General features: G+C 43.6%; 1 protein-coding gene across 3 annotated transcripts in view; it reads right to left on the bottom strand.

Moving 5' to 3' along the window:
- NFYC (nuclear transcription factor Y subunit gamma) overlaps positions 1–18,433 on the bottom strand; it is a 56,596-nt gene extending 38,163 nt beyond the window's left edge. Inside the window, exons 1-2 of one of the 3 annotated variants that reach the window (XM_081019642.1) lie at positions 18,281–18,431; positions 16,778–16,843 (exon numbers count right to left, since the gene is read on the bottom strand). In XM_081019642.1, coding sequence (XP_080875768.1) covers positions 16,778–16,790 — 13 coding nt within the window. In that variant the 5' untranslated portion in view covers positions 16,791–16,843; positions 18,281–18,431. Of the gene's footprint in view, positions 1–2,768; positions 3,018–16,777; positions 16,844–18,280 lie in introns of those variants that run through there. The other 2 variants (XM_081019643.1, XM_081019644.1) reach the window with 2 other exon arrangements.
- Positions 18,434–23,911: the final 5,478 nt, after the last annotated feature.

The raw sequence follows: 23,911 nt of genomic DNA, 5'->3' as shown, positions 1-23,911 counted from the left end.
GACAGCCTAAATTTTGTCAAACAGAAGTGAAGACTTCAGTCGAGCTCCTGAATAAGACTGAACAGAGCAATACTCTTGTTAATGTCACTAAAATGGCAATCACATTTTGAGTGACATCATCAATCCTTTAAATGGAGATCTACTGCTATCCTCTATTTGCCACTGGGTTCAATGACTTGAATAAAGGGACAGGAGGCATGCTTTCATTTTATCTAGGACACTGAACTGCAAGCTTTAGCGAAAACAGGGTCAATCTTGAGAAACTGGGGTGCTAGGATAAAAGCAAAACAATGCCTGGTTTATGATTCATAAAAAGGCCAGTTCTGCAGTTTCCTAACACACCTTTATACGTGCAAAGCAGAGTCTATGCATTTAAGGATGGTGGTGACCAATAGGCTTGGCTTGAATCTTATCAATCCCTTCCATGAGGAGCTAATATTGGGGCAATACAGAAGCTAGTTGGAAGGAATAAGTGTAGCAATGTACACAGAATATGCCAGTGGCACAATCCACAAGGAAGCTCTACTGTACAAGCTCCACTGATGTTGCTATTCATTTCAGGAATGTGCCCTAAGTTCTTAACTACAGCAGAAACAAGGATGCATAGACATTTGCAAAACTTCGGTGCCAGCTGGGGGTGGGGGGGATGGGAGACCTGAGGACATCCATGAAATGGGATATCTTGCTTTTGCAGTTAAGTGAGAGCTGCTACTGGGCAACCAGAGCATCTGTTTGGGAGATCTATGTCCAGCAAGGGGTTGTTGCTTGCAAATGGGGACAAATGAAGTTAGAGGTAGCTGAAGACAGCAGCAATCTCACAATCTCTCTCTCTCTCCCTCACACACAAACACAAACACACACACACACACACACACACACACACCAGCAGCATACATGGGGTCAGGGCAGTGGAGGAGGAGAAACAAGCTTCCTGTCCCCTTCAGCAACTCAAGGCACCAGGGCCAATTTTGAGCCAACAAGGCTAATGGGTGGCTGGATGCTTGCCACCCTCAGTCATGAACAGCTGATTCTTGAAGGGTGGTGTAAAATCCATCCTTAGAAACTGACACTTGGTAAAGTTTATTTCCAAGAGACACTCTTATGTTAACACTATGTTTAATGTTGATGCAAAATTAAGTTGTGCCCCTGCTCATCACCACATTACATTGGGGGGGGGGGGGGGGCTGGCAACCTGATTTGAACACTCAAAATTTAACTCCCAAAGCCAGTGGAGAAAGGTTAGGCAGGATATAAGGACAGAAAACAACATTCCTTATCATCTTAAATATCACAATCCTTTGGAAACTTTGGGACTGAGGCAAAGGGGGGGGGGGGGGAGAACAATTTCAAGGATTTTTGTTTAAATGGCTTCAGTTTCAGTCTTCCACTTACTTATACCAACTATGGTTTTGCTCAGGTATTACAAATAACTCTTCAGCCTCCTCCTAATCCAGATGCTTCTTGATAGCTAAGAACAGCATAAACAAACTTTGTCCTTCAATCGTTAAAACTCAGAGAAGCAGTGCTTCAAGGTCACTCTTGTTAGCAAAGGAAGGCCTTGCTCCAGCAACTTTTACTGCAACACCATTCCAACTACGAGGAGGGAGAAATGTAAAAAATAAAAAAGCCATGAGTGTCAGTCTTTACTCTATGCAAACAGGTAACCCATTCCAGAGTGCACTTGTTCCCCTTCTTCCAGTAAAGGATGACTGATCTCAGTGGTAGGAACATCCCAGTGACCTTCATCATCTACTTACAACTAAGAAGAAAAGCAAAAGCCTTCTAATACTTGTCAAAAGAAAGCAGAAGTCTGCAAAAGAGATGCAAGTCTTTTGGTACCCACAGCAAAGTCTTTAGTAGCCTGTGACCAAAGGAAAAACTTGTCTCACTTAACCTAGATAAGAGGCAGAAACTACAAGGGCAAGAGATTAAACCCTTCTCTGTCCCCTTACTTTCCCACATCAACAAAATGTGGTTGCTGCAAAGGTTTTCAGATCACAGCACATGGAAACTGACTTTATGATATATGCAATACAATACAGAATGACAGCTGCTGCTCAGAACGATGGTGATTTAAGCAAGTAATACACCCCCCTCACTGAAGCTTTATAAACACTGGGGGGGGGGGGGGAGAGATGACAGGTGAAAAAATGTTGCCAAGATTTACAAATGCATGGCACCTACATTAACGCTAATATGTACAGAGTAATGTATCAGTTTAAGGCCTCAGCTACTAAAGACTGAATGGTATATAGCAAGGGAGCAGGTTAATGCTAACTCTCCTCCCTACACCCCCACTCCTCCAAATGTGTTGCCAATGTTCTTTGTATTTCCCAAAATCAAAAGGGCATTTGAAGAACAACTCCCTTATGTTTTCTCCTTCTATGAAAGCTTCAGTGCATTTGAACAAAGACAAATTATCAGGAGGGGAAAGGGGGGGGGAGAGAAAGAGTTCCAGGTTTTCAACCCAGATCTTGCACAAAAGATTAGGCATCTCTGCACAAATTAATCTCTTTCCTCACACATCTCCTTTTACAGCTACAGAAGTGGGGGCAAGCGGGGGGTGGGGGGGGAGGACGGGGAGCCAGCTAAAGGGCATGCACAAGCCAAGGAGAGCAAGGTAACGTAGGTGCTCCTCCGTAAGGTATGCAAGGAATGCAAAGGGGCCATTTTCTGAGACAGTTTCAACTTATCTGCACTCTTGGATTCTTGGTTACAGCTAGGAACGCTACATAGAAAACAAAACAAAAACAATTAAAAAAACTTACCAGGGATTGCGTTTATTTTATGTGCAGTTAATTGTGCTTCCTCTGACAGAGCTAATTAAGTCATTCCTAGCCCTTCTCCACACAAACACACACAAAACCAGAGGTGGAGGAAGAGGAAACAAAGGCAGCAGGAGATGCAGGAAAAGGTCTCTGGAGTGTCCACTGTGGTACAAAACTGAACAGCTGCCCTCCCAACAAACTATTCGCCATTTTCTTTGTCTTTCAGCTGACCCCTGCCTCAGTGAAAAACTCCCAGAGACTCCAATGAAACACTGTGCAGCCTCCTTCCACTTTAACAGTCAAAGACATTCAATCTAGCATGCTATTTGACACCAAACCTCGCCTCCGCCTGCATCTCATTGGCTAAGCCCCTTTATCTAGGAAGATCACAGAGGCTGGATTGGCTGCTCCAGTCATCACTAACATCCTTTGTACACTTCCTGTTTTAAAGTTACCTTGAGATGCAGAACAGGGGTCAGACACGGAGACTTCAAGCTAGAAACAACTTACATAAAAGGAATTTCTGGCAAAGACACACTTTTAGCAATGAGAATAGGAAATCATAAAAATGAAAGGCAAGCCTTTCCCCCCTTTTTTGTCCGTACCCAGCACAGTAACATCTACATTTCTGGCCCTTTCCTTCACATTATATTAATAAAAACGTGGCTCTGCTAATCATAGGATTTTTAAAAAACTGGTACTAAAAAAAAAATCATTTTTTTAAAAAAGCTGTGATTTTCACAGCATGCCTATTGGCCCCACAGGCTGTCCATATACAGTATAGCTTCACAGGCATTGAAATACAGAGCAACAGCAAGCACCTGGCGTTGCTCAGAAGTAAAGGGGAGAGAGGAGAAGAGAAACAGTGGGCACATATCATTATTAAAGTACACAGGCACCCTTATGGCAGCAGGACTCATCAGCAGACTTGAGGTTCAGGAGCGCTGGTTCTCTTCCCACCCACCCCTCTTGTCAAAGTGGTCTTCTGGCAAAACTAGCTGCTCATCAAGGGATTCCCTTACTGCACACAGTCATCACAAACGCTTCCCACACATCAGCAGTTACACATCAATTGCCAGAAATGCGGCAGGTTTCCATGCCCGCAACTGAGCTCAGCTTCCTGCAACTGCCAAAGACATGCCAATATAATAATTCAAAAGGCAGGTGAAATCATTTTATGCACCTACACCTGCACGCTTTTCATGAGAACATTCAGATACCCCATAAGAACCTTGTGGCACCTTCCCTAACACAGCATAAGCTGCCGTGGACTAAAGCCTACTTTGTCAGATGCATTTGTCTATCTACTGAATGACCCGCAGCCCCTCTCTCTTCCTAGGTTCCTTCTTCTCCCTGACACCGCTCCCTCTCTCTAATCCAAACCCTCCTTTCCTAATACTGCCTGCTTGTCTTGGGCTGCTGCCCTCTCAGGCCTGTTTTCCTAAGTTTTCCCTCTTTCTCTCTTTTTCCATGTCCTTCTCCTGCCTCCCTTGATCTCTGAGTAGCTCAGACCATGGCAACAAAGCTGCGCTTCCTCCACAACCACCATGACATTAGAGCAGGCATAGGCAAACTTGGCCCTCCAGATGTTTTGGGACTACAACTCCCATCATCCCTAGCTAACAGGACCAGTGGTCAGGGATGATGGGAGTTGTAGTCCCAAAACATCTGAAGTTTGCCTATGCCTGCATTAGAGTAACTCAACTAAACAATGTTAAGACCAACACCACCATAATCTCTTGCAACATTACAATGCTTTACCTGAATTGTAATAAAACACAGTATTTCACTGAACAAATGTACATGGAAAGTGGCTAACCTAACAGGCAAACCTTACTTCTGTTTTGCGGACCTGGAATTGCGACCAAGTACTAAATTAACTGTGGACATCAGTTTTCAATCCAGAGGCAAAAGCAGAAGTGCTATGGTGCTTGCATTGCACAAATCCCTTCTTCCCCAAAGTCCAAGCTCTTGGATCAGGAGAACACACTGCATATATTAGGCAAGCCTTGCAACTGGTCTGTGGGAAGAGTAAATGATTCCTTGTAATACAATATAGCAATATAATAACGCCATCCCAACTCACAGGCAAATGTGCACAACCTGTTGCAGAAGCAAGCCAATTATTCTGTGCATATATGAAAGGCTGAATACTTTTGCTTCTAATATCTCTTTAATAAAAGGGGTGGTGGGAGAAGCAGCAGCCATGAATGGACTGGCAGAAGAGAATCTTTGCTGTTCCATTCTCTTCTGCCAATCTAGATATGTCACTCTAGATATGAACTTGAGGCATTTACACAATCTGATATACAAAATGCCAAGCAGCCCCAGCCCCCAAACACAAATGTGAATGGGTTTAAAAAGCAACAACATTAAAAAATAAAATAATCTTCTATATATTTTGGAAACAGTTTGGCCTATCTGTCTGTTCTCTGAGTTTGGCACTTCTTGAGATATCGTTGCCAAAGTTGGCACAACGGTTCCCAAGGTGAGGGTGGCTGACTTAGTTGATGCCAGGCACCATTTTGAATTAAGATGGCAGACCAAAACATCATTTTGGCATGACTTTGCCTATTTCTTGGCATAGGTTTGGCCATCTCTTGAGATTAAGTCACCAAACCTGGCACAAGGGTTCCTTCAGTGATATTTGTCAAAAGTTGGGTGCCAGGTGCCATTTTGAATCAAATGGACTGAAACCTGACTTTGGTGTGGCTTCTTCCTTTTTGTGTGTGTATCAGGTACAAACTATGCTGATTTGGGCACCTCTGAAGATATTGTTGTCCCATTTGGCAGGTCTTCAACAAATTTAACCTGACAGTCCCACTCTGCACCAATTTGGACAGGTTGGACTCAGCAAGAGTTCCAGAAGTGGAGGTGGAAGTCTTTGCCTATGTTTGGACATCAGGTGCCATTTTGATTCAAGACGGTGGGAAAAACTGACCCTAATTAACCATTGGCTTCCCCCTCCCCAATTGATTCAGGCCTGGTTCCTTAAAACTCACACATGACACTATCCATTTACAATCACATTTTAACAAATTTCTTCAAATTTCTGGGCAGCGCCAGGCTCTTCCCACTACTATGAAATAACTTGCATATAAATATGTTATCCCTAATCTCAAAACTAAAAGTAATACCTCTACCAAATACATTGATTTAAATGAGTCTTTTCTATGTAACTGAAGAACCAATTTGATCATTTCTAAAGTATGAATATTTACATTCTACCTGCCAAACACAGGCAGCAAAGAGATTTAATACTGAAAATACTACCGTATTTTTCGCCCTATAGGACGCACTTTTTCCCTTCCAAAAATGAAGGGGAAATGTGTGTGCGTCCTATGGGGCGAATGCAGGCTTTCGCTGAAGCCTGGAGAGCGAGAGGGGTCGGTGTGCACCGACCCCTCTCGCTCTCCAGGCTTCGCGGACCTCTCCGCAAGCAGCGGGAGCGCTCCCGCTGCTTGCGGAGAGGTGCCGGCATGCCGAAGCCTGCACGCGCTGAGATCAGCGCGTCCTGGCTTCACGGACCTCTCCGCAAGCAGCGGGAGCCAGCGCTGGGCTCCCACGGCTTGCAGAGAGCTGCCTGTTTGGGGGCTGGGGTCGGGGGAAGCTCGGGCCTCCCCCGCCCCAGCCCCGCGCCTGGGGGGGGGGAAATAATTTTTTTTCCTTTATTTCCCCCCCAAAAAACTAGGTGCGCCTTATGGGATGGTGCGTCCTATAGGGCGAAAAATACGGTACTCTATTCAATTGTAAATTAACAGAGTTTAGGCTGCAGCCATGTATACCAGGGGTAGGGAACTTCTATGGTCCAGTGGGTACCACAGCTAGGGCTAACTTTGACAGGTGCAAAGTTGACAGAAGCAAGTCCCCTAGCAAAGGCAAATGTTTAGGAAACAAGCATCAATAAGAAACTTGATTTAAATCAACTCTTTTTCTTACTGATTGTTTTGTAGTAATAATAATAATACTACAAAATAATAATTGTGCTTCCTCTGACAGAGCTAATTAAGTCATTCCTAGCCTATAATTTATTTTGCCTTTCCTTCCAAAGGAGCCCAGGGTAGCAAACAAGTGATAAAACAATAAAAACTAAAGCAAAAACAATTCCAATATAGATGCAGTTGGGTCAGATCTCAACTTAAAAGGCTTATTGAAAGATGAAGGTATTCAGTAGGTGTCAAGGCAACTGAAATAGCACTAGTCTAATATTCAACGGGGGGCGGGAATCCAAAGGGTAGGTGCCACACCACTAAAAGCTGGATTCCTGCATTGTGCAGAACAGACCTCCTCATAAAATGGTATCTGCAGCAGACCCTCACCTGCAGAGCACTGTGATCAACCAGGTATATATAGCAGGTAAGGTGGCCTTTAAGGCATCCTGGTCCCAAGCTGTTTTAAGGCTTTATGCAGTATAACTAGTACCCTGACCTTAGTACAGTAAATCATCAATTTAAATCCTCTTGGTTTAAATCAATCTACCTGCTACTACATTCCTGTCAGTGCAGCTACCAACTTGCACAAATCTTCACAGCTAGAAGGAATGTGTATAGAAGCATAATTTTTAAATGATCTTGTGCAATTCCTCAGAACCAAGTTGCAGCTCGGAAGTCAGCCAGATCAAAACTAAAACTCGATGGAAGCCTGAAAAAGGACATTCTCCTGTTCATAATAAGGGTACTATTTTTTTTTATAAGATATTTATTAAAGTTTCAGCATATTACAAAAATAAGAGAAAAAAGTAAAAGAAAAGAAAAAAAACGAAAATGAAAATACAAGGTTAAAACAGTTAAAAACAAATCAGTCTTTCCATATCTTATCTTTCATTTGCTTGTTTCCCTGACCTCCTCACACCTCCCTTTTTTGTATTCCAGTTCAATTAGTTAGTTCAGCAATTCCTTTCCCTCTTTAAATTTATCTTAATCTTCTATCTTAATATATTATAACTTTAGATTATCACCTGTTAACAATCCATTTTTACATATTCCTTTATAACATTGCTGCTAAAAACCACTTAACTTCAATCCAACATCATTCTAACATTCATTAATTTTGCAATATTTCTGTAGATAGTTTTTAAATTTCTTCCAATCTTCTTCCACCGACTCTTCTCCCTGGTCTCAGATTCTGCCAGTCTTTTCCGCCAGTTCCATGTAGTCCATCACCTTCATCTGCCATTCTTCCCTGGTAGGTAGATCTTGTGTCTTCCAGGATTTCGCAATGAGTATTCTTGCTGCTGTTGTAGCATACATAAAGAAAGTTCTATCCTTCTTTAACACCAATTGGCCAACCATGCCCAGGAGAAAGGCCTCTGGTTTCTTCAGAAAGGTATATTTAAATACCTTTTTCATTTCATTATAAATCATCTCCCAGAAAGCCTTAATCCTTGGGCACGTCCACCAAAGGTGAAAGAATGTACCTTCAGTTTCTTTACATTTCCAACATTTATTATCGGGCAAATGATAGATTTTTGCAAGCTTGACTGGTGTCATGTACCACCTGTAAATCATTTTCATAATATTCTCTCTTAAGGCATTACATGCCGTAAACTTCATACCTGTGGTCCATAACTGTTCCCAGTCAGCCATCATTTTGTTATGTCCAACATCTTGTGCCCATTTAATCATAGCAGATTTCACCGTTTCATCCTGAGTATTCCATTTCAACAGCAAGTTATACATCTTTGACAAAATCTTGGTTTTGGGGTCTAACGGTTCTGTTTCCAATTTTGATTTTTCCACCTGGAAGCCAATTTTCTTATCCAAATTATATGCCTCCATTATCTGATATTAATGAAGCCAATCTCGCACTTTATTTTTTAGTTTTTCAAAACTCTGCAGTTTCAATTTGTCTCCCTCTTGTTCCAAAATTTCCCAATATTTCGGCCATTTGGCCTCCATATTGAGCTTTTTCTGAGACTTCGCTTCCATCGGTGACAACCACCTTGGGGTTTTATTTTCAAGTAGGTCTTTATATCTTATCCAGACATTAAACAATGCTTTCCTGACAATATGATTTTTAAATGCTTTATGTGCTTTGACCTTATCATACCACAAATATGCATGCCATCCAAATACATTATTAAAACATTCTAAATCCAAAATGTCTGTGTTTTCAAGAAGCAGCCATTCTTTCAGCCAGCAAAAAGCTGCTGATTCATAATAAAGTTTAAGGTCTGGCAGGGCAAATCCACCTCTTTCCTTTGCGTCCGTTAGTATTTTAAATTTTATTCCAGGCTTCTTGCCCTGCCAGACAAATCTAGAAATATCTCTCTGCCACTTCTTGAAGCAATCCATTTTATCCAAAATTTGCAATGTTTGAAACAAAAACAACATTCTAGGCAATACATTCATTTTTATCACAGCAATGCAGCCTAGCAGTGAAAGCTTCAAATTTGACCAAATTTCTAAGTCTTTTTTCACTTCAGTCCAGCATTTTTCATAATTGTCTTTAAATAGATTCCCATTTTTAGCTGTCATGTTAATCCCCAGGTATTTCACTTTCTTAACCACTCTTAAACCTGTCTCATTCTGAAACCTCTCTCTCTCAATCGCTGTTAAATTTTTCTCTAAGACCTTTGTTTTTAACTTACTCAGTTTAAATCCTGCAACCTGACCAAATTCTTGAATCAGTTCCAAAACTCTTTTAGTACTAGATTCTGGCTCCTGTAATGTCAATACCAAGTCATCTGCAAATGCTCTCAATTTGTACTGTTTAGCTCCGACTTGTATACCTTTAACCAACTGGTCCCTTCTAATCATATTCAGCAAAACCTCCAGGACCGATATAAAAAGCAATGGGGAGATTGGGCAACCTTGTTGTGTCCCTTTTTCTATCTTAAATTCCTCCGTCACCACATTATTAACAATTAATTTAGCCTTTTGTTCTGAATAAATTGCACTTATACCATTTCCAAAGCCTTGACCTACCCCCATCCCCTGTAGGTTCTTCTTCATAAAACTCCAAGAAATGTTGTCAAAAGCTTTCTCCGCGTCCACAAATATCAAAACTGCCTTGGTATTAATATTCACTTGTAATTTTTCTAAAATACTGATTATGTTTCTCATATTATCAGATAAGTGTCTACCCGGGACAACGCCTGCTTGATCTTTATGAATCTCTTCCACTAGCACTTTTTTTAGTCTTTTAGCCAAAATATCTGCAAAGATTTTATAATCCACATTAAGCAGTGATATGGGGCAGTAGTTCTTGAGCTGCGTCTTTTCAGTCTCTGTTTTCGGTATAAGTGTGATATACGCTTCCTTCCACGACTCTGGTGCCTTTTTCCCATCCATTATTTCATTACAGACTTCCTTTAAAGGTTGCACTAACCATTCTTTTAAAGATCTATAGTATCTAGAAGTCAGTCCATCCGGTCCTGGAGATTTACCTAATTGCATATTCTGATGGCACCTTCTACCTCCTGTTCAGTTATTTTCATAATAAGGGTACTAAACAGTCTGAAAATGCGATTTTGTCTTTGCTCTGTTGGATTATATGAACAATACTCATTTTTCTTAAGAAGCTAGTTTCCAAGTTGTTGTTTTTTAAAGTGGATGTTTTCAACTTGAAATATAAAATGTTAGAAAAGAATAGGGATGATGCTCACCATTCAGACAGGAAGAACAATTCCCATCCCTGACAAGGGAGTTGAGAAAAAGAAGTTTCTTGGAAGCAGAGAGTTCCAGCCTAAAAAAGAAAAGAGGGTGTAGAACTGTGGCACATAAGGTTTAGTACAGGCATAGGCAAACTCCGGTCCTCCAGATGCTTGGGGACTACAATTCCCATCATCCCTGACCACTGGTCCTGTTAGCTAGGGATGATGGGAATTGTAGTCCCAAACATCTGAAGGACCGGAGTTTGCCTATGCCTGGTTTAGTAGGAAGCTATACATGGAAAGAAGTTTATGAAGAGTAGGGAGGTACCTTATCACACCTGTTAATCCTAATAATTGGCATAGAGCAGGGTCATTATTAATACAGTTCCCTCAAGAGCACAGGGAGACACAAGAGATCAGTATTTTATATTCCATACTGCATAGTAATTTATGTCCTATAGCAGAAGGGTGGAAGGAAATGTAACAATGATATAGCCATATTACCTTCCAACATCCAAGGGTTAGGAGGGAGGGAATGTATGGCTAAGCTGTCCGAGCAGGCAATGCCTTACTATTATTAGTGAACTTGTGTGGTTGGTGAAGATACACAGAATGGACCCTTGGCCAACATTGGTTCTTTGAGTTGAATGCAAACGCGTAGATTTGTTTATTTGTAGCTTTTCATTTACTTGATTAAAATAATTTGTATGTCGCCTTTCATTTCAACAAAATACCTGCTTTAGTGGGAAAAGTCCACATATGGAAATAACTCGCACAAAGTGGCTGCTTGCACAGATAAAAACCATGCTGGCTACTGTGCATTATCACACTGTTTACAGATAAAAGGGGTATTTAAGACTCATAACTCTCTGTGAAACACTGTGATGTTAAGTTGATAATAGGAGCAGGGAAGGAAGAATAAACTTTTTAAACTTCTGTTCATGGGTCCAAAGTACAGATTAAAATCATTGGCAATAACCACTGAAATTGCTCTGGTGATAGGAACCTAAGAAGCTACCTTACACAGGGTCAGACCACTGGCCCTTTCAGCTTAGTTTTATCTTGACTGGCAGCAGCTCTCCAGAGTTACAGACAGAGGACATTCCCAACTCTTCTTGGAGATGCCAGGGATTGAGCCTGGGACTTTCTGTATATGCATGGTAGATGCTCTCCCACTGAGCTATGGCCCTTCCCCATGTTCAAAGGTAGCATACCTTTAAGCATAGGTGGCTGCTATGAAGTATTATTTACTTCTACTGCTTTCACAGCTCACATCTAACTAAATTGTGTGGCTTGGTCAAGAGAAACAAGAGACCAAACGGGAGCTTTAGACAGCTTGCCCCTAATTTCTGGAAAAGAAAAACGGACAAAATCAGGAGAAGAAAAGGGGGGGGGGGTCAGAGTGTAAGAAACAGTAAAGAAAAAGACCAAAAGGGAACAAAAAATTCAGAGGAAATAAGGCACGTTTTGGAGGAGAGCAAGGCACACATACATACTCTCAAAATGGAACCTCTACAGGGACTGACAGAAAAAGCAGAGTAGGCAATAGGAAATATGGGTTTAGTGGAAAAAGCAAATCCTAGTTATGAAAGAGGGATGGCTTCAGGCCAAGTCTGCCCACCAGTATTAGAAACACTAGATATGAATGCTAGGAGCCAAATGGTACCTTAAACCTAGATTATGGGTGCAACAACAGAATGTCTAGGCACGCTTTAAAAAAAGAAAGAACACAAAGCTGAAAATGAATGAACTGCAGCTAAAATATTATGTTCATTTTGCACATGGTCTAGTCCTTCCCCTGCCCACCTCCCTAATAATCTTAAGAGGGTCTCTTTGCCAGTCTTCAGAGAGTAGCTGGAATTGGGGAGGCAGAAAAAGGTCCTCCTTTCCTCCAACTGAAATTTTAGGTGCAGTACTGCACCCAGAGCTCAGAAATTGCTTGCGCTAATGAAATTCCCTGTTGCCAAATGGACCTAGAGCAATGGGAGTTTCGAACACTGTTGCCCAAAAGATCCACTTTAGAGGAGAATGGACCTCCAGGGCCATTAGAAAGCATCACTGTGTTTGACTCTGGTTTTGATCCTTGCCTCATAGTGTGAAACACATTCAGCACAAAGTATTAGCCCAATAACTGTATGAAATTCCTTTCAAAGCAGGGCATCCAGATATGTAGCTGACACTGCCACAAGAAAAGAAGAACAGAGAGCCACTATTATGACATCTTGAGGCAAGACAATCATATGACCAAGAAAATCAGAAGTTCTTGCAGGAGAAATAATTTGAGGCAGGCTGAGGCTGAAAATAAATCAATATAGTGGAGTAATAAAGATCTCCAAAGACAATCTGGAAATCTCAGAGGCTGAAAAAGGAGTCCTACAACAGAAAATCCAGCATCAAGAATGGGAGGCCTCTGAGGCCTATACTTCAAAAACTGATGCCGAGATGTTCAACAAGATCAGGAGAATAAACCAAGTAGAGACAGTGAAGAAGATTACTCTGGACAACCTGGGGCAAAAATTTAGGGCTAAGACACTACTGCATGATGATTTGGAAATAGAAAACAAAAAAACCCATAATCCATGCCTCCAAGGCAGAAACTGTTATCAACAAAGAATAAGAGTCATGATCCCGATTTTAAAAACATGGGATGGAATCCAGCTATACAGCTTCGCTAGCACAATAACTTTTAATTGCATAATGGAACTTTCCTGCCTGCTTCCTCTCCTCTAAACCTGTTCCAGGAGTTCCTTCAACCCTACAGAGCAGATTTACGGGCACGCAGGAGGTACATAGGGAAAGGAAAGTTCTATTGCATCACTGGAAGTCCTTGTGCTAGTCAAACTGTTTAGACGGATAATGTTCATGGTTGTGACAGATGTTGAAAATGAGCTTTTATAAGATGAAACATTGCATGTTCTCTTCCTGCTCCAGAATCAATAGTTTGTTTGCATTGCCTAACAGTACAAAAAACTCTTAAGACAGCTATGATGGTGTCAGATTACATCAGAGCTAGAGTGAGGAAGCTGGTGCCCCCCAGATGTTGTTGGACTCCAACTCCCATCAGCCACTGTCAACATGGACAATGTCAGGGATAATAGGAACTGCAAACCAGCATAGGAAGCTGCCCTATACAGAGTCAGATATTGTTCCATCTAGGTCCATATTCTCTACATACTGGCTGCCAGTTTGTTTTTGGGCCCAATTGAAGGTGCTCATGCTACTGTTTAAAATTGTAAACAACTGATGCCCCAAATATCAGAGGTATTTCCCTAGAGACCCTCTCATGTGTTAAGAGCAGCCAAGGTAACTCTGCCACCCTCAGAAGTTTCAGGTGGTGGCAGGCTGAGAGACAGCATTTTCTGTGGAAGCACCTAAGATGTGGAACTCCATCCCCATGGAGCTGCATCTCCCAACCCACTACACAGCTTTTGATTAATGCTAAAGATGCACATCTTTACCGTGGCTATTGACAATATGTGTTTCCTGAGATTTGTTTTAACTGTTTTTAACACTGAATTTCAAGCTGCTGGTGAAGGGCAAGTAATCCATTTAATTCATTCATTCATTATCTGACTGGCAGCAGCTCTCTGGGTTTCAAATGAGGAACAGTCCCAGCCCTGTCTGAAGATTCTGGGGACTGAATCAGGGACAATTTGTATGCAAGGCTCTACCAGTGAGTTATGTGGAAGGCCACAGGTTCTCCACCTCTGCATCAGAGTAGTAGGCAAATTGAATGGGATGAACTGCAAAAATCATATGCATGCTTATTAGTAAGTCAGTTCCACGGATTTCAGGGCGATTCACGCCATAGCACACAGAAGTGCACTGCACAGTATAACACAACCTTCAAATGGAAATTAGAATACAAAACAAGGAAAGAGATAGGTAGGATGGAATTTGTTATTTCTTTCAAACAAATTTGATAGGATTCAATATCAGCTTAGTGTGAGAAATAATGATGGGTCAGAGAAATCAGTTTATGGCCATTTCACAGTTCAATCCTGTGTATATCTATTCAAAAATAAGTTTTATTGAGTCCACTGAGATTTATGAGGTAAGTTTATATCGCTAGGGTGGGGAATCTTTTGGGCTTGGCAAACCAAATCGTGGAGATGGGGAGAGATACAAGGGTCAACTGTGAAAGATCCAGTTTGGGGGAAATTGCCTAGTAGGTCAAATGAGGAGGTCTAAGCAAGCTAAATTTGGGACATGGGTCAGAGCTTCCTTTTCGTGTGTGGAAAAAAATGCATTTGGAAACAAAAACATATCCAATGGGGCTTATGCAGCAACATTACTGCAAGAATGTCTTGCAGCTCAGAGGTTCATAGCATACACAGGTCCCCTTCCCATTGCCTCTAATGCAACTGAACTGCCTCAATTTACACCAGGGTGTCGGCAACCTAAGGCCCATGGGCCACAAGCGGCCCAGGGGGTTGTTTAACCAGCCCATGGATCCCCACCGCCCGCTCGGTCGGCTCCTGTGCGCCGTGCTAAACCGGCGTGGAGTAGAGCAGGGACCGCCTTCCACAGTGCTGGCTGGCTCCCATTGGCTGCAGGAAGCTCCTGCAGCCAATGGGAAGCTGGGCACGCTTCCTCCACACCGGAAATAGCATTTGCACATGCATGCGTGCGCACTCTGGCCCACTGCGGCGTCTGTGGGACCATGAACCGGCCCAAGCCACAAAAACTTTGCCAACCCCTGATTTACACCCACCTGCATTCCTAGCACATGCTCATTTTAACTAGACAATACTACCTGCTGAGAATAGATCAGTGTTGTGTAGCGAAGGACAAGGACACAGAAATCACAAGCAAAGTCACTATGAGGCAAATATAGCCCTGGGCTGCCTAGTTAATGCCAGGACATTAAAGGAAGATAATAGCAGTCAAGCTGGAAACTTGCTTGACAGAACACTTCAAGGTGTAGTAATGTTTCCCTTAACATAAAATCTGGAGTTTCAAGTTTAGTGTTTTCTCCCATAAAGTGCATGTATTGTTTTTAGAAAACAGCCACTTAGTTCTACATGTTTATAGCTGAAGTGTTGTAATTTATCACTATTTATCCTACTTATTTACTTTAATTGTACAAAATACTTTAAAGACTTTATATGAAAGGTATTATTAAATGCTTTTCCAAAAACATCTTCATAACGAACTTAATATTGAAGGGCCATATATATATGTTTTAAGGGAAGGCAAATAATTATACATAGTACAGTAGCACCTCGGCTTATGTTACCCTTGGGTAATGTAAACTTCGGGTTGCGAAAGCAGCAAACCCAGAAGTGTTTCGCCGCGCACGCATGCGCAGAAACACTCTACCATGCTGCATGCATGCACAGAAGCAGTCCCTCCGGTTGAGGAAACCTCAGGGTCCAACCAGAGCTCCAGATCGGATCCCGTCCACAACCAGCTGTATTTCAATTCCCAGTGTTATGTTACTTGCCGCAAGAGCAGCTAAAACATGCCAAATGCTTCATCTATTTGCTAATATCGCTAAGTACAGTCATACCTCGGGTTACAGACGCTTCAGGTTGCTTTTTTCCGGGTTACGGACACGCCGAAACCCGGAAGTACCAGAACAGGTTACTTCCAGGTTTTGGCAATTGTGTTTTGCGCAGAAGCGCTGAATCGCAACCCGCATGTGCGCAGACGTGGTGCTGCGGGTTGCGAACGCTGCAGGTTGCGAACGTGCCTCCCGCATGGATCACGTTCGCAACCCGAGTGTCCACTGTAGTAGTAACCTCCAAAACGACGTTTACTCAAAAACAACATTTAAAAGTAGCTGACTATATTCATATTCACACAGGATTAAAAGCTTAAAGGCTAAAATGTGGGATGTTGCAAGGCAGTCTTGCAAGGCAACTGCCCCTCCAACTCTCTCCTCCAATGCATTACAGTAGAGCTTTCCAAACTGTGTTGTGACACTGCCAGCTGCAAGCTCCTCCTGGGGTTAGTTTAACCTCTGGTTTGCTAGGAAAATTCTGTCGTAAAATATGTTCCTATTAAGATACCTTTACTTGCTCCCATGCAAATATGCTCCCATTTCTATGCCTTTCTATCAGACAGGGTATTCAAAGCCACTTACAACAAGAGGATAAAATCAAGTTATGAGGAAGCAATGAAAATTGTTTGGGTGAAGCTTGGGAAGCATACAGGGGTACCTTGGGAGATATTACGGGTTCAGTTCCAGACCACCACAGTAAAGCAAATATTGCAATAGAGTGATTCACACCCTTTTTGGTTCTGTTCCCCAGTGCGTATAAAAGTAATATTTACACTATACTGTAGTCTATTAAGCTAGCCCTCCCTCCCCCCCCCCCCGGTTGCAGGGGCAGGAGGGGAAAAACCTTGCCCCAGCCAGCTTCACTCCAGTTGCCCAAAGAGGGGTGGCATAATAATAATTATTACACACCACAGGGCTTCATTCCCCTGGAAGCAGCAAATCTGCCTGCAACTGCATCCTCGTAAGAAACAGTATCTGTGAAGTCCAATAAAGTGAAGTGCAATAAAATGAGATATGCTTGTACAATAAATGTTTTATCAAAGTTAAACAAGCAATACACAAATGAAAAAATGAAGTGTCACAAAATCTATCAGAGCAGAAAAAGGGAGGGAAAAAACAAAAGCAGTTGAACATAACATCCTTGGGTCTTAAAATATAATAAAAGCTTCTATGTAGAGTTTGCTTATTTTCTTCCTTTCCTCCTCAACCCCTTTTCCATGTGCATCATTAATGTTTTATAGATTATAAACCTGTATTGCTTCTTATTGGCCTGTAAGCCTATCTAGGAATCTTTTCAGCTGAATAGCAAGGTACAAAGATGCTTTAAATAAAATCAGGTCAAAAACAAAGTCAAGGCTTGGATGAATGGAAAAGGACGAATGCAATGACTGAGGCAGCTTCGTTCTTTATTAAAATATCACAATAGCCCTCCAATGAGCTCAGGGCAATATACATGGCCCTTTACTACCCCTCTCCCCATCCTCACGACGTTTATTCTTTATTACATTTATATCTCATCCTTCCTCCACCTAGCTCACATTAGCATACATCGATCTCCCCCACTCTATTTTATCCCCGCAACAGCACTGTGAGGCAGGTGAGACTGAGAGACAGTGAGGGACCCAAAATTACCTAGTGAGCTTCATGGCTGCATAGGAATTTGGGTTCTAGTCTAATAATCTACCCACTATACCACCCTGGATCTAAGAGGTAGGTAAGGCTGAGAGGAGAACACATAGCTCAAGGTCACATACTGAGCTTCATGGCTAACAGATGTGAGCTACTCTAACTACTGTGCCCACTGCCTCTTTCTCAGGTTTCTAGGTCCTGCATCCCTATAACATGCTTACTCTGAAGTCCCACTTGGCTCCTTCTGTCCAACCACCTTAAGTGTGCACAGGATGTTGATGCCTCAAGGTCTACTGAGACCCCAAAGCTTGAACTCCCCTGATCACTTCCCTGATCGCCTTGCCCTCAGCCCTACTCCGACAACTTCTCCCGCTCTCTCCCACCCTCTATCCTGGCTACCTCCATAAACTTCCATGCATTCCCTTTCAGACGCACGCGCTCGCTCTCAGCCCCGCCCCAATACCGTTGGGCGCTTAAGGGCATCAGAAAGGGGCGGGGGGCGGGGAAAACATGCGATTTCCGTTGAATCCTGCTCTCTCCACGGTCCGCCGGCGGCACTCACCCAATCGCCGAGCTGGAGTTCCGGGCGGCCGCCTTACCCCACTGCCGGCCAATCAGAGACAGCACCGGAGGGCCCATCCAACCAATCAGAAGCGGGAAGGGAGGGAATGGCGGCGCCGAGAGAGGGGGAGGGGAAAAACAGAGTCCAACCGCTGCTACTCCTCTCTACGAGATCTACCCCCCCACCAACCAACAAACAAAAAAGATCCATCCCAGACTCACCAAGCTAATCAAGAGTCCGTGGTTTCCGCTGCGCTCCGGTGGCGGGTGCGAGTGCTAGTGCGTCAACCGCAGCCCGCGCGCTCCCGGACGCAACGAGGAAGGGGGGGCGGGGATGTGACGGACGGAGCGAGCGCAAAGTGGCGGTGAAACAAGATGGCGGCGGGGCTGGGACTGAGGAGGGTGAGCCCCGCCCCTTCTCTACGTTTGTGACTGCTTCTACTTACTGCGCAGGCGCAAATCTCTTTTCCCCCCTCCATGTTCCTCGGTATCGCGATATTTTTTGCCATACGCGAGCGACGCGCGTTCTTTCCGCGTGGGAGCCTGGGAGTTGTAGTTTTTGTTCTACCTCCCCGGAAGGTTATAGTTGTGTGTACGAAAGAAATAGAACCACGTTTCCCAAGGAGGAACAGGAGAAGTGAGCCAAGGAGGATTGTGGCACCGCGATACGATCCTGTGCACACTTAGTTAGGCGTAGATCCCATTTCTTAGTTCAGTGGGATTAACTTCCGAATTGGTTTCCACTACCTGTAGGGTATGGTAGTAGGAGGTGTCTCCCTCTGTCCTCGTTATTGTGCATCCACGAAATTTTGTCTTCATCGTTTTGTCCGGGAATGGTGGTTCTACGTACTGTCCTCATCTGCAAAAGACCTAGGGCAGACCTCACAAGAACATAAGGAGAGCCTGCTGGATCAGCCTAATGGTCCATCTGGTTCGGCATCCTGTTCTCACAGTGGCCAACCAGATGCCCATTATGGGAAACCTGCAAACACGACTCCAGCACAGCAGCCCCCGCCCCTTCCATCAACTTGTAACTCCAAGCAGACATGCTTATAAGAGCAGGGGCGGGTTTTGGTAATCTTCTGTAATACAGCGCCCTGTGTGAGGCCAAAAATTGGCACGGATTCTAGGACAACAAGAGTGCAGGAAACAAGCATAGTCTTTGGGCTTATCCACACTTACTTTTTTCCCCTCTTCCCAGGCATGGCCCAAACTTTAAAGCTCTAGGTCTGCGCTCCTTTTTTTTTTTTTGCCCTGGAGCCCCCCCCCCTCTCCAGAAGCCTGTTCTTTAGTGCCCAATCTGAGCAAAGGGCAATCTGTTTAAAACTCAAACTGACGTTTGACTGAGAACGGAAGAGTGAGTCTTCATGGGGCTGCTGAATTTGCTGCCTGGTGCCTTTTTAGAACAGACCAGCACCTTATTTCAAACCATCAGAGAAGTCCAGATGGCTTCAGGAGATTTCTGTCCATCCATTTTCTTTTTTATGTCTTACATTCTCCACCACTCATCAAGTAATGCTCCATTTCCTACCCAACAGCCTCTGTATCAGTAAATGAAAGCCATTGCTTCAACAGAATGGCCAGCTTGCAGTACAAAAAACACCACCGCCTTTTGCAGAACAAGGTCTGTGTGTGCCAGGCAGGCCTGAAAAGTTGCAGCTCGCAAAAGTGAAGTTTTCTGCCCACCCCCACCCAGCACATTCCAAAATACATTCTCCTCTGTCAGTTTCACGATAGAGCAATATCTGCAAGTCTGCAGTGTTTTTTGTTTCTGCACTTTTGTCTGGCACCTCATATGGTGCCTTTGCTGAAACACAGAAAAAGAGAGTTGGTTCTTCAGAAGTTAATTGTTAATTTCAGAGCATAGAACATTATAAGTCTGCATACTCCAAGCTGTAGATTTATGGGCATGGGGGAACAAAGTACAAGATTTTTTCCCTGCAAAATAGGCACTTAGAAAAACAATAATCTGCTGTTCCACATTGCATAATTTGCCTTGAACAGAATAATCAGAGGTTTCATGGTCAGTTTGATGGTCATGAACCCCTATGTGTATCTGTAAAGTAAGGAAACAGTATATTTTTATGTTTCTTTTTTGCCTCCAGATGGCGGCAGAGAGCAACCACTGATCCTCATCCTTCAGACTGCTTTAGTTACCTTGCAGAATGAGATTATGATGATGTGTTGTTACAAAGCTGAGCCCACTCAAAAATGCTAGCTCCAGGGCCACCACAGCTGAAACCACAATTTTCCTGACACACTGGAATAATTAATATGTAATCAAGCATAATGGCTTGCTGGGGGAAGCTTACAACAGCCTTCCCCAAGCCAGTGCCCTCCAACTCCCATCAGTTAAGGGTGCTGAGAGGATGTTAGGAGTCTTCTATCCCACTCCCCGCCCCCAGACCTACAAGTCTAAGGGTGCTTTAATGTTCAATCCCTCTTTCCAAGGAACTCTTGGAATTGTAGCTCTTTGAAGGGAATAGGGGTCTCCAACACCCTTAACAAACTACAGCTCCCATAATTCTTTGAGGGAACCCATGATTGTTTATTGTGGTATCATGGTGCTTTAAATGTGTGGTGTGAATGTGGTCTGAGGAAAAGCACAAAACATAGGGTTCATCCACACTTCTGCTTGTTCTGTGTGTAGAAAGCATGGGTCCAAGTGGATTTCTACTTGTCCCATGTTGTTTAGGCAGGGGTCCAAGCAGTTTGGGCATTGCCCTGCTGCTTTACCCTGGAAAACCCATTCTTTGGTGCTAAATTGGATCAAATGGCAATCCAGGGAAAATCCAATTGCCGTTTGTTCTAATTCAGTGGCAAACCATGGGTTTTCCTTGGGGAAAGTGACAGGGCAAACAGAAGTGTTAGCATGTTTGATGCTGCATGGCAAACTTCAGGCTTGCCAGATCTACTTTTTCTTTTTTACTAGAACCTGTCATGGACTGTTTGGATGCAGAGGGAGACAACTGAGAGAAGTAGGTTCAAAGGTCAGGGTGTGGTGGTTGGACAACGGTGAGTGGTGAGAGCAAGAAGACTGGGAGGAAAAGGTTTCAGAAGCTGAAGAGTCACAGGACTTAATAATATTATTATTATTATTATTATTATTATTATTATTTATACCCCGCCCTCCCCAGCCAAAGCCGGGCTCAGAGCGGCTTACAAGCAATAATAAAAACAAGTTGAATGATTACAACTTAAAAACAAAATTAAAATACAACATTAAAATATTGAAACATTAAAATATTAAAATGTAGCCTCCTCGCAGGAGAAGGAAAAGAAAAAAGAAAGAGAGGGAGGGAATCAAATTGGCTCCAAGCCAAAGGCCAAGTGATACAGCTCTGTCTTACAGGCCCTGCGGAAAGAAATCAGATCCTGCAGGGCCCTGGTCTCATGCGGCAGAGCATTCCACCAGACCGGAGCCAGAATTGAAAAGGCCCTGGCTCTGGTTGAAGCTAATCTAACTTCCTTAGGGCCCGGGACCACTAGGGTGTTGCTATTTATGGACCTTGAGGCTCTCCATGGGGCATACCGGGAGAGGCGGTCCCGTAAGTACGAGGGTCCTAGGCTGTGAAGGGCTTTAAAGGTCAAAAGCAGCACCTTAAATCTGACCCTGTACTCCACTGGGAGCCAGTGCAGCTTGAAAAGCACTGGATGAATATGCTCCCATGGCAGAGACCCCGTGAGGAGCCTCGCTGCAGCATTCTGCACCCGCTGGAGTTTCTGGGAGAGCTTCAAGGGCAGCCCCGCATAGAGCGAATTACAGTAGTCAAGCCTGGAGATGACCATCGCATGGATCACTTGGTGAGCTGGGAGAGTCTGTGGCAGAGAGAAGTCCAGAATCGGAGGCATAAGTTGAAGCAAGAGGGTGAGATGAGGGAGGCCGTGAGGCAGAGATGAGTCAGTCTGGTGAAGAGTCATGGTATCTCCCTCTCCTGCTGCGACAAGCTGCCCTCCCCCTTGTCTCCCAGAACCAGAAGAGGCATGAAAAAGGCAGAGGAGGCAGGGACTTTCAGTCTCCACTTTCATGGAGGAAGTCCACTGGTGACACATCTACACTCATGGTTTTTAATGCTTAAAATGAGTTTCAAAGGGGTTATGCTAATCTTATAGCCATATGATGTTCTTTTAAAACTTCAATAATGAGTTATTAAAATGTGACACCAGAGGGCGCTGTAGAATTCTCCCCGTCAAATAAGTGGGTAGACCATGTAGAAAAGGAAACGGAGAAAAGAATTCCTTTATGTTTAGAATATCAGAAATATCGTTCTAAGAATGTTTAAAGAGTGAGTATAGATCCAGCCAGGAAATGTGCTGCTCTGCTCATTAGGCCTGACACTCAATCAAGTCTGTGGAGATTGTGTTTTTGCTAATAAGGAATCAACTCCATCTTTGAACTGTGTGATTACTGACCAGCATGATCCTGTGACAGAACCACAAGATCTACCAACCAAAGCAAAAAGTAAAAGAATTAGGTGGTCTGTGAGCACATTCTGAGACTCAGAATTTATTTTCAGCACCAGTAGTTTGTTGAACTCCTAGACTCCTAGTTAGTCCATGCTTCAACAGTCTGATTTGGTATGCAAGGGAAATGATATTTTTGTTGCCACTGCAAAATGTCCAGAGATCTGCCAGTAGGTCCTAGTCTACCTTTGGTCCCAACCTGCAGGCTATGAAAAGTTTCCAACCCTGCTTAGCGGCCTGGGCAGAACTCATTCTGGAAAGGCAGGGATACATTTGTGGCCAAATGCAAACTAGCTGGCACACCCAAAGCAGGGTTGGACTCCTTGTTTATCAGCCATGTCTTTAGCAGCCATGCTTTCTTTTCCCCACACATGTGGTGTAACATGTGACCATGGTTTTGGGGAAATGGCCTGGCAGGGTAAGTTGGGCTGAAAGTTTCGCACTCCTGCTAGAAAGGAACTAAAATGGAATTTATTAGATGCACACGCGTCCTAGGGGGCGTGGCACGCATGGGGGTTCGTGGAAAGTGTCGTGCGTCCCCGGGCGTGTGCGGCAAGTGGTGAGCGTCCTGGGGGGCGGCCGGGATGGCACCCCCTGGGATGGCACCTGGTTGGACCGCCCCCATTCGTCTGCCAGTGCACCTCCAAAATGTCACAAGTTGACTCTACACTATGCAGGAGATCTGTTCATGTCTGAGACCAAACAGGTGCTTCAGGCTTCACTTTGGAGCTTGAAATGGCTGCCATTGGAAGCTTTGGTAGAACCTGGGAGGGTAAAGATCTAGGTTAACTCCCCCTCCCCAATAAAAATTGCAGAGGGAACCTCAGTTCTACTATCTCAGTTGCTCTCGGTATGAAGCTGAGAGACTCCTAGTGTAAATAATATTATGCAGCATGCTAACATTTCTCCACCCCTTTCATTAAGTATGTTCATCCATGTGCGTTGAAGGGGACCCACAAATTAACACATGTATGCCATCTGTCCAGAGGCAGCATCCAGACCTACCTTTTAGCCACCTGCATCACCAGCTCTTCAAACACTCCAGATCAGTTCACAGATCGTTGATGGGCTTTGGAGTCAAGCCTATCAAGGAAGCCCTCCTTGAATCCTCTTAAGACATGCCTCAGAAGGCTAATCCTGTTAAAGCCATTCCGTTCCTTTTGCAGAGAACCAACTGACAGTGATCACTGCCAGGAAGTGGCAAAGATCCAGCTTCTCTCAAGGTTGAGTGCTTTAAAAGAATGATTTGAATCAAGAGATTGAAAAAGATCTAAGATTCTCTGGAACTTTAGGCCTACAGAACAGTCTAGGTTTTTTCTTTTTCTTTTTTCTTTATTTATGTTAGAAGAGCTGGCCCATGACATTTTGCAGCCTGAGGCAAAGGACCTA

This window comes from Podarcis pityusensis, assembly GCF_964106645.2.
Source record: "Podarcis pityusensis genome assembly, chromosome: 8".
NCBI lineage: Eukaryota > Metazoa > Chordata > Lepidosauria > Squamata > Lacertidae > Podarcis > Podarcis pityusensis.
This window is presented reverse-complemented; position numbering and strand designations above follow the sequence as displayed.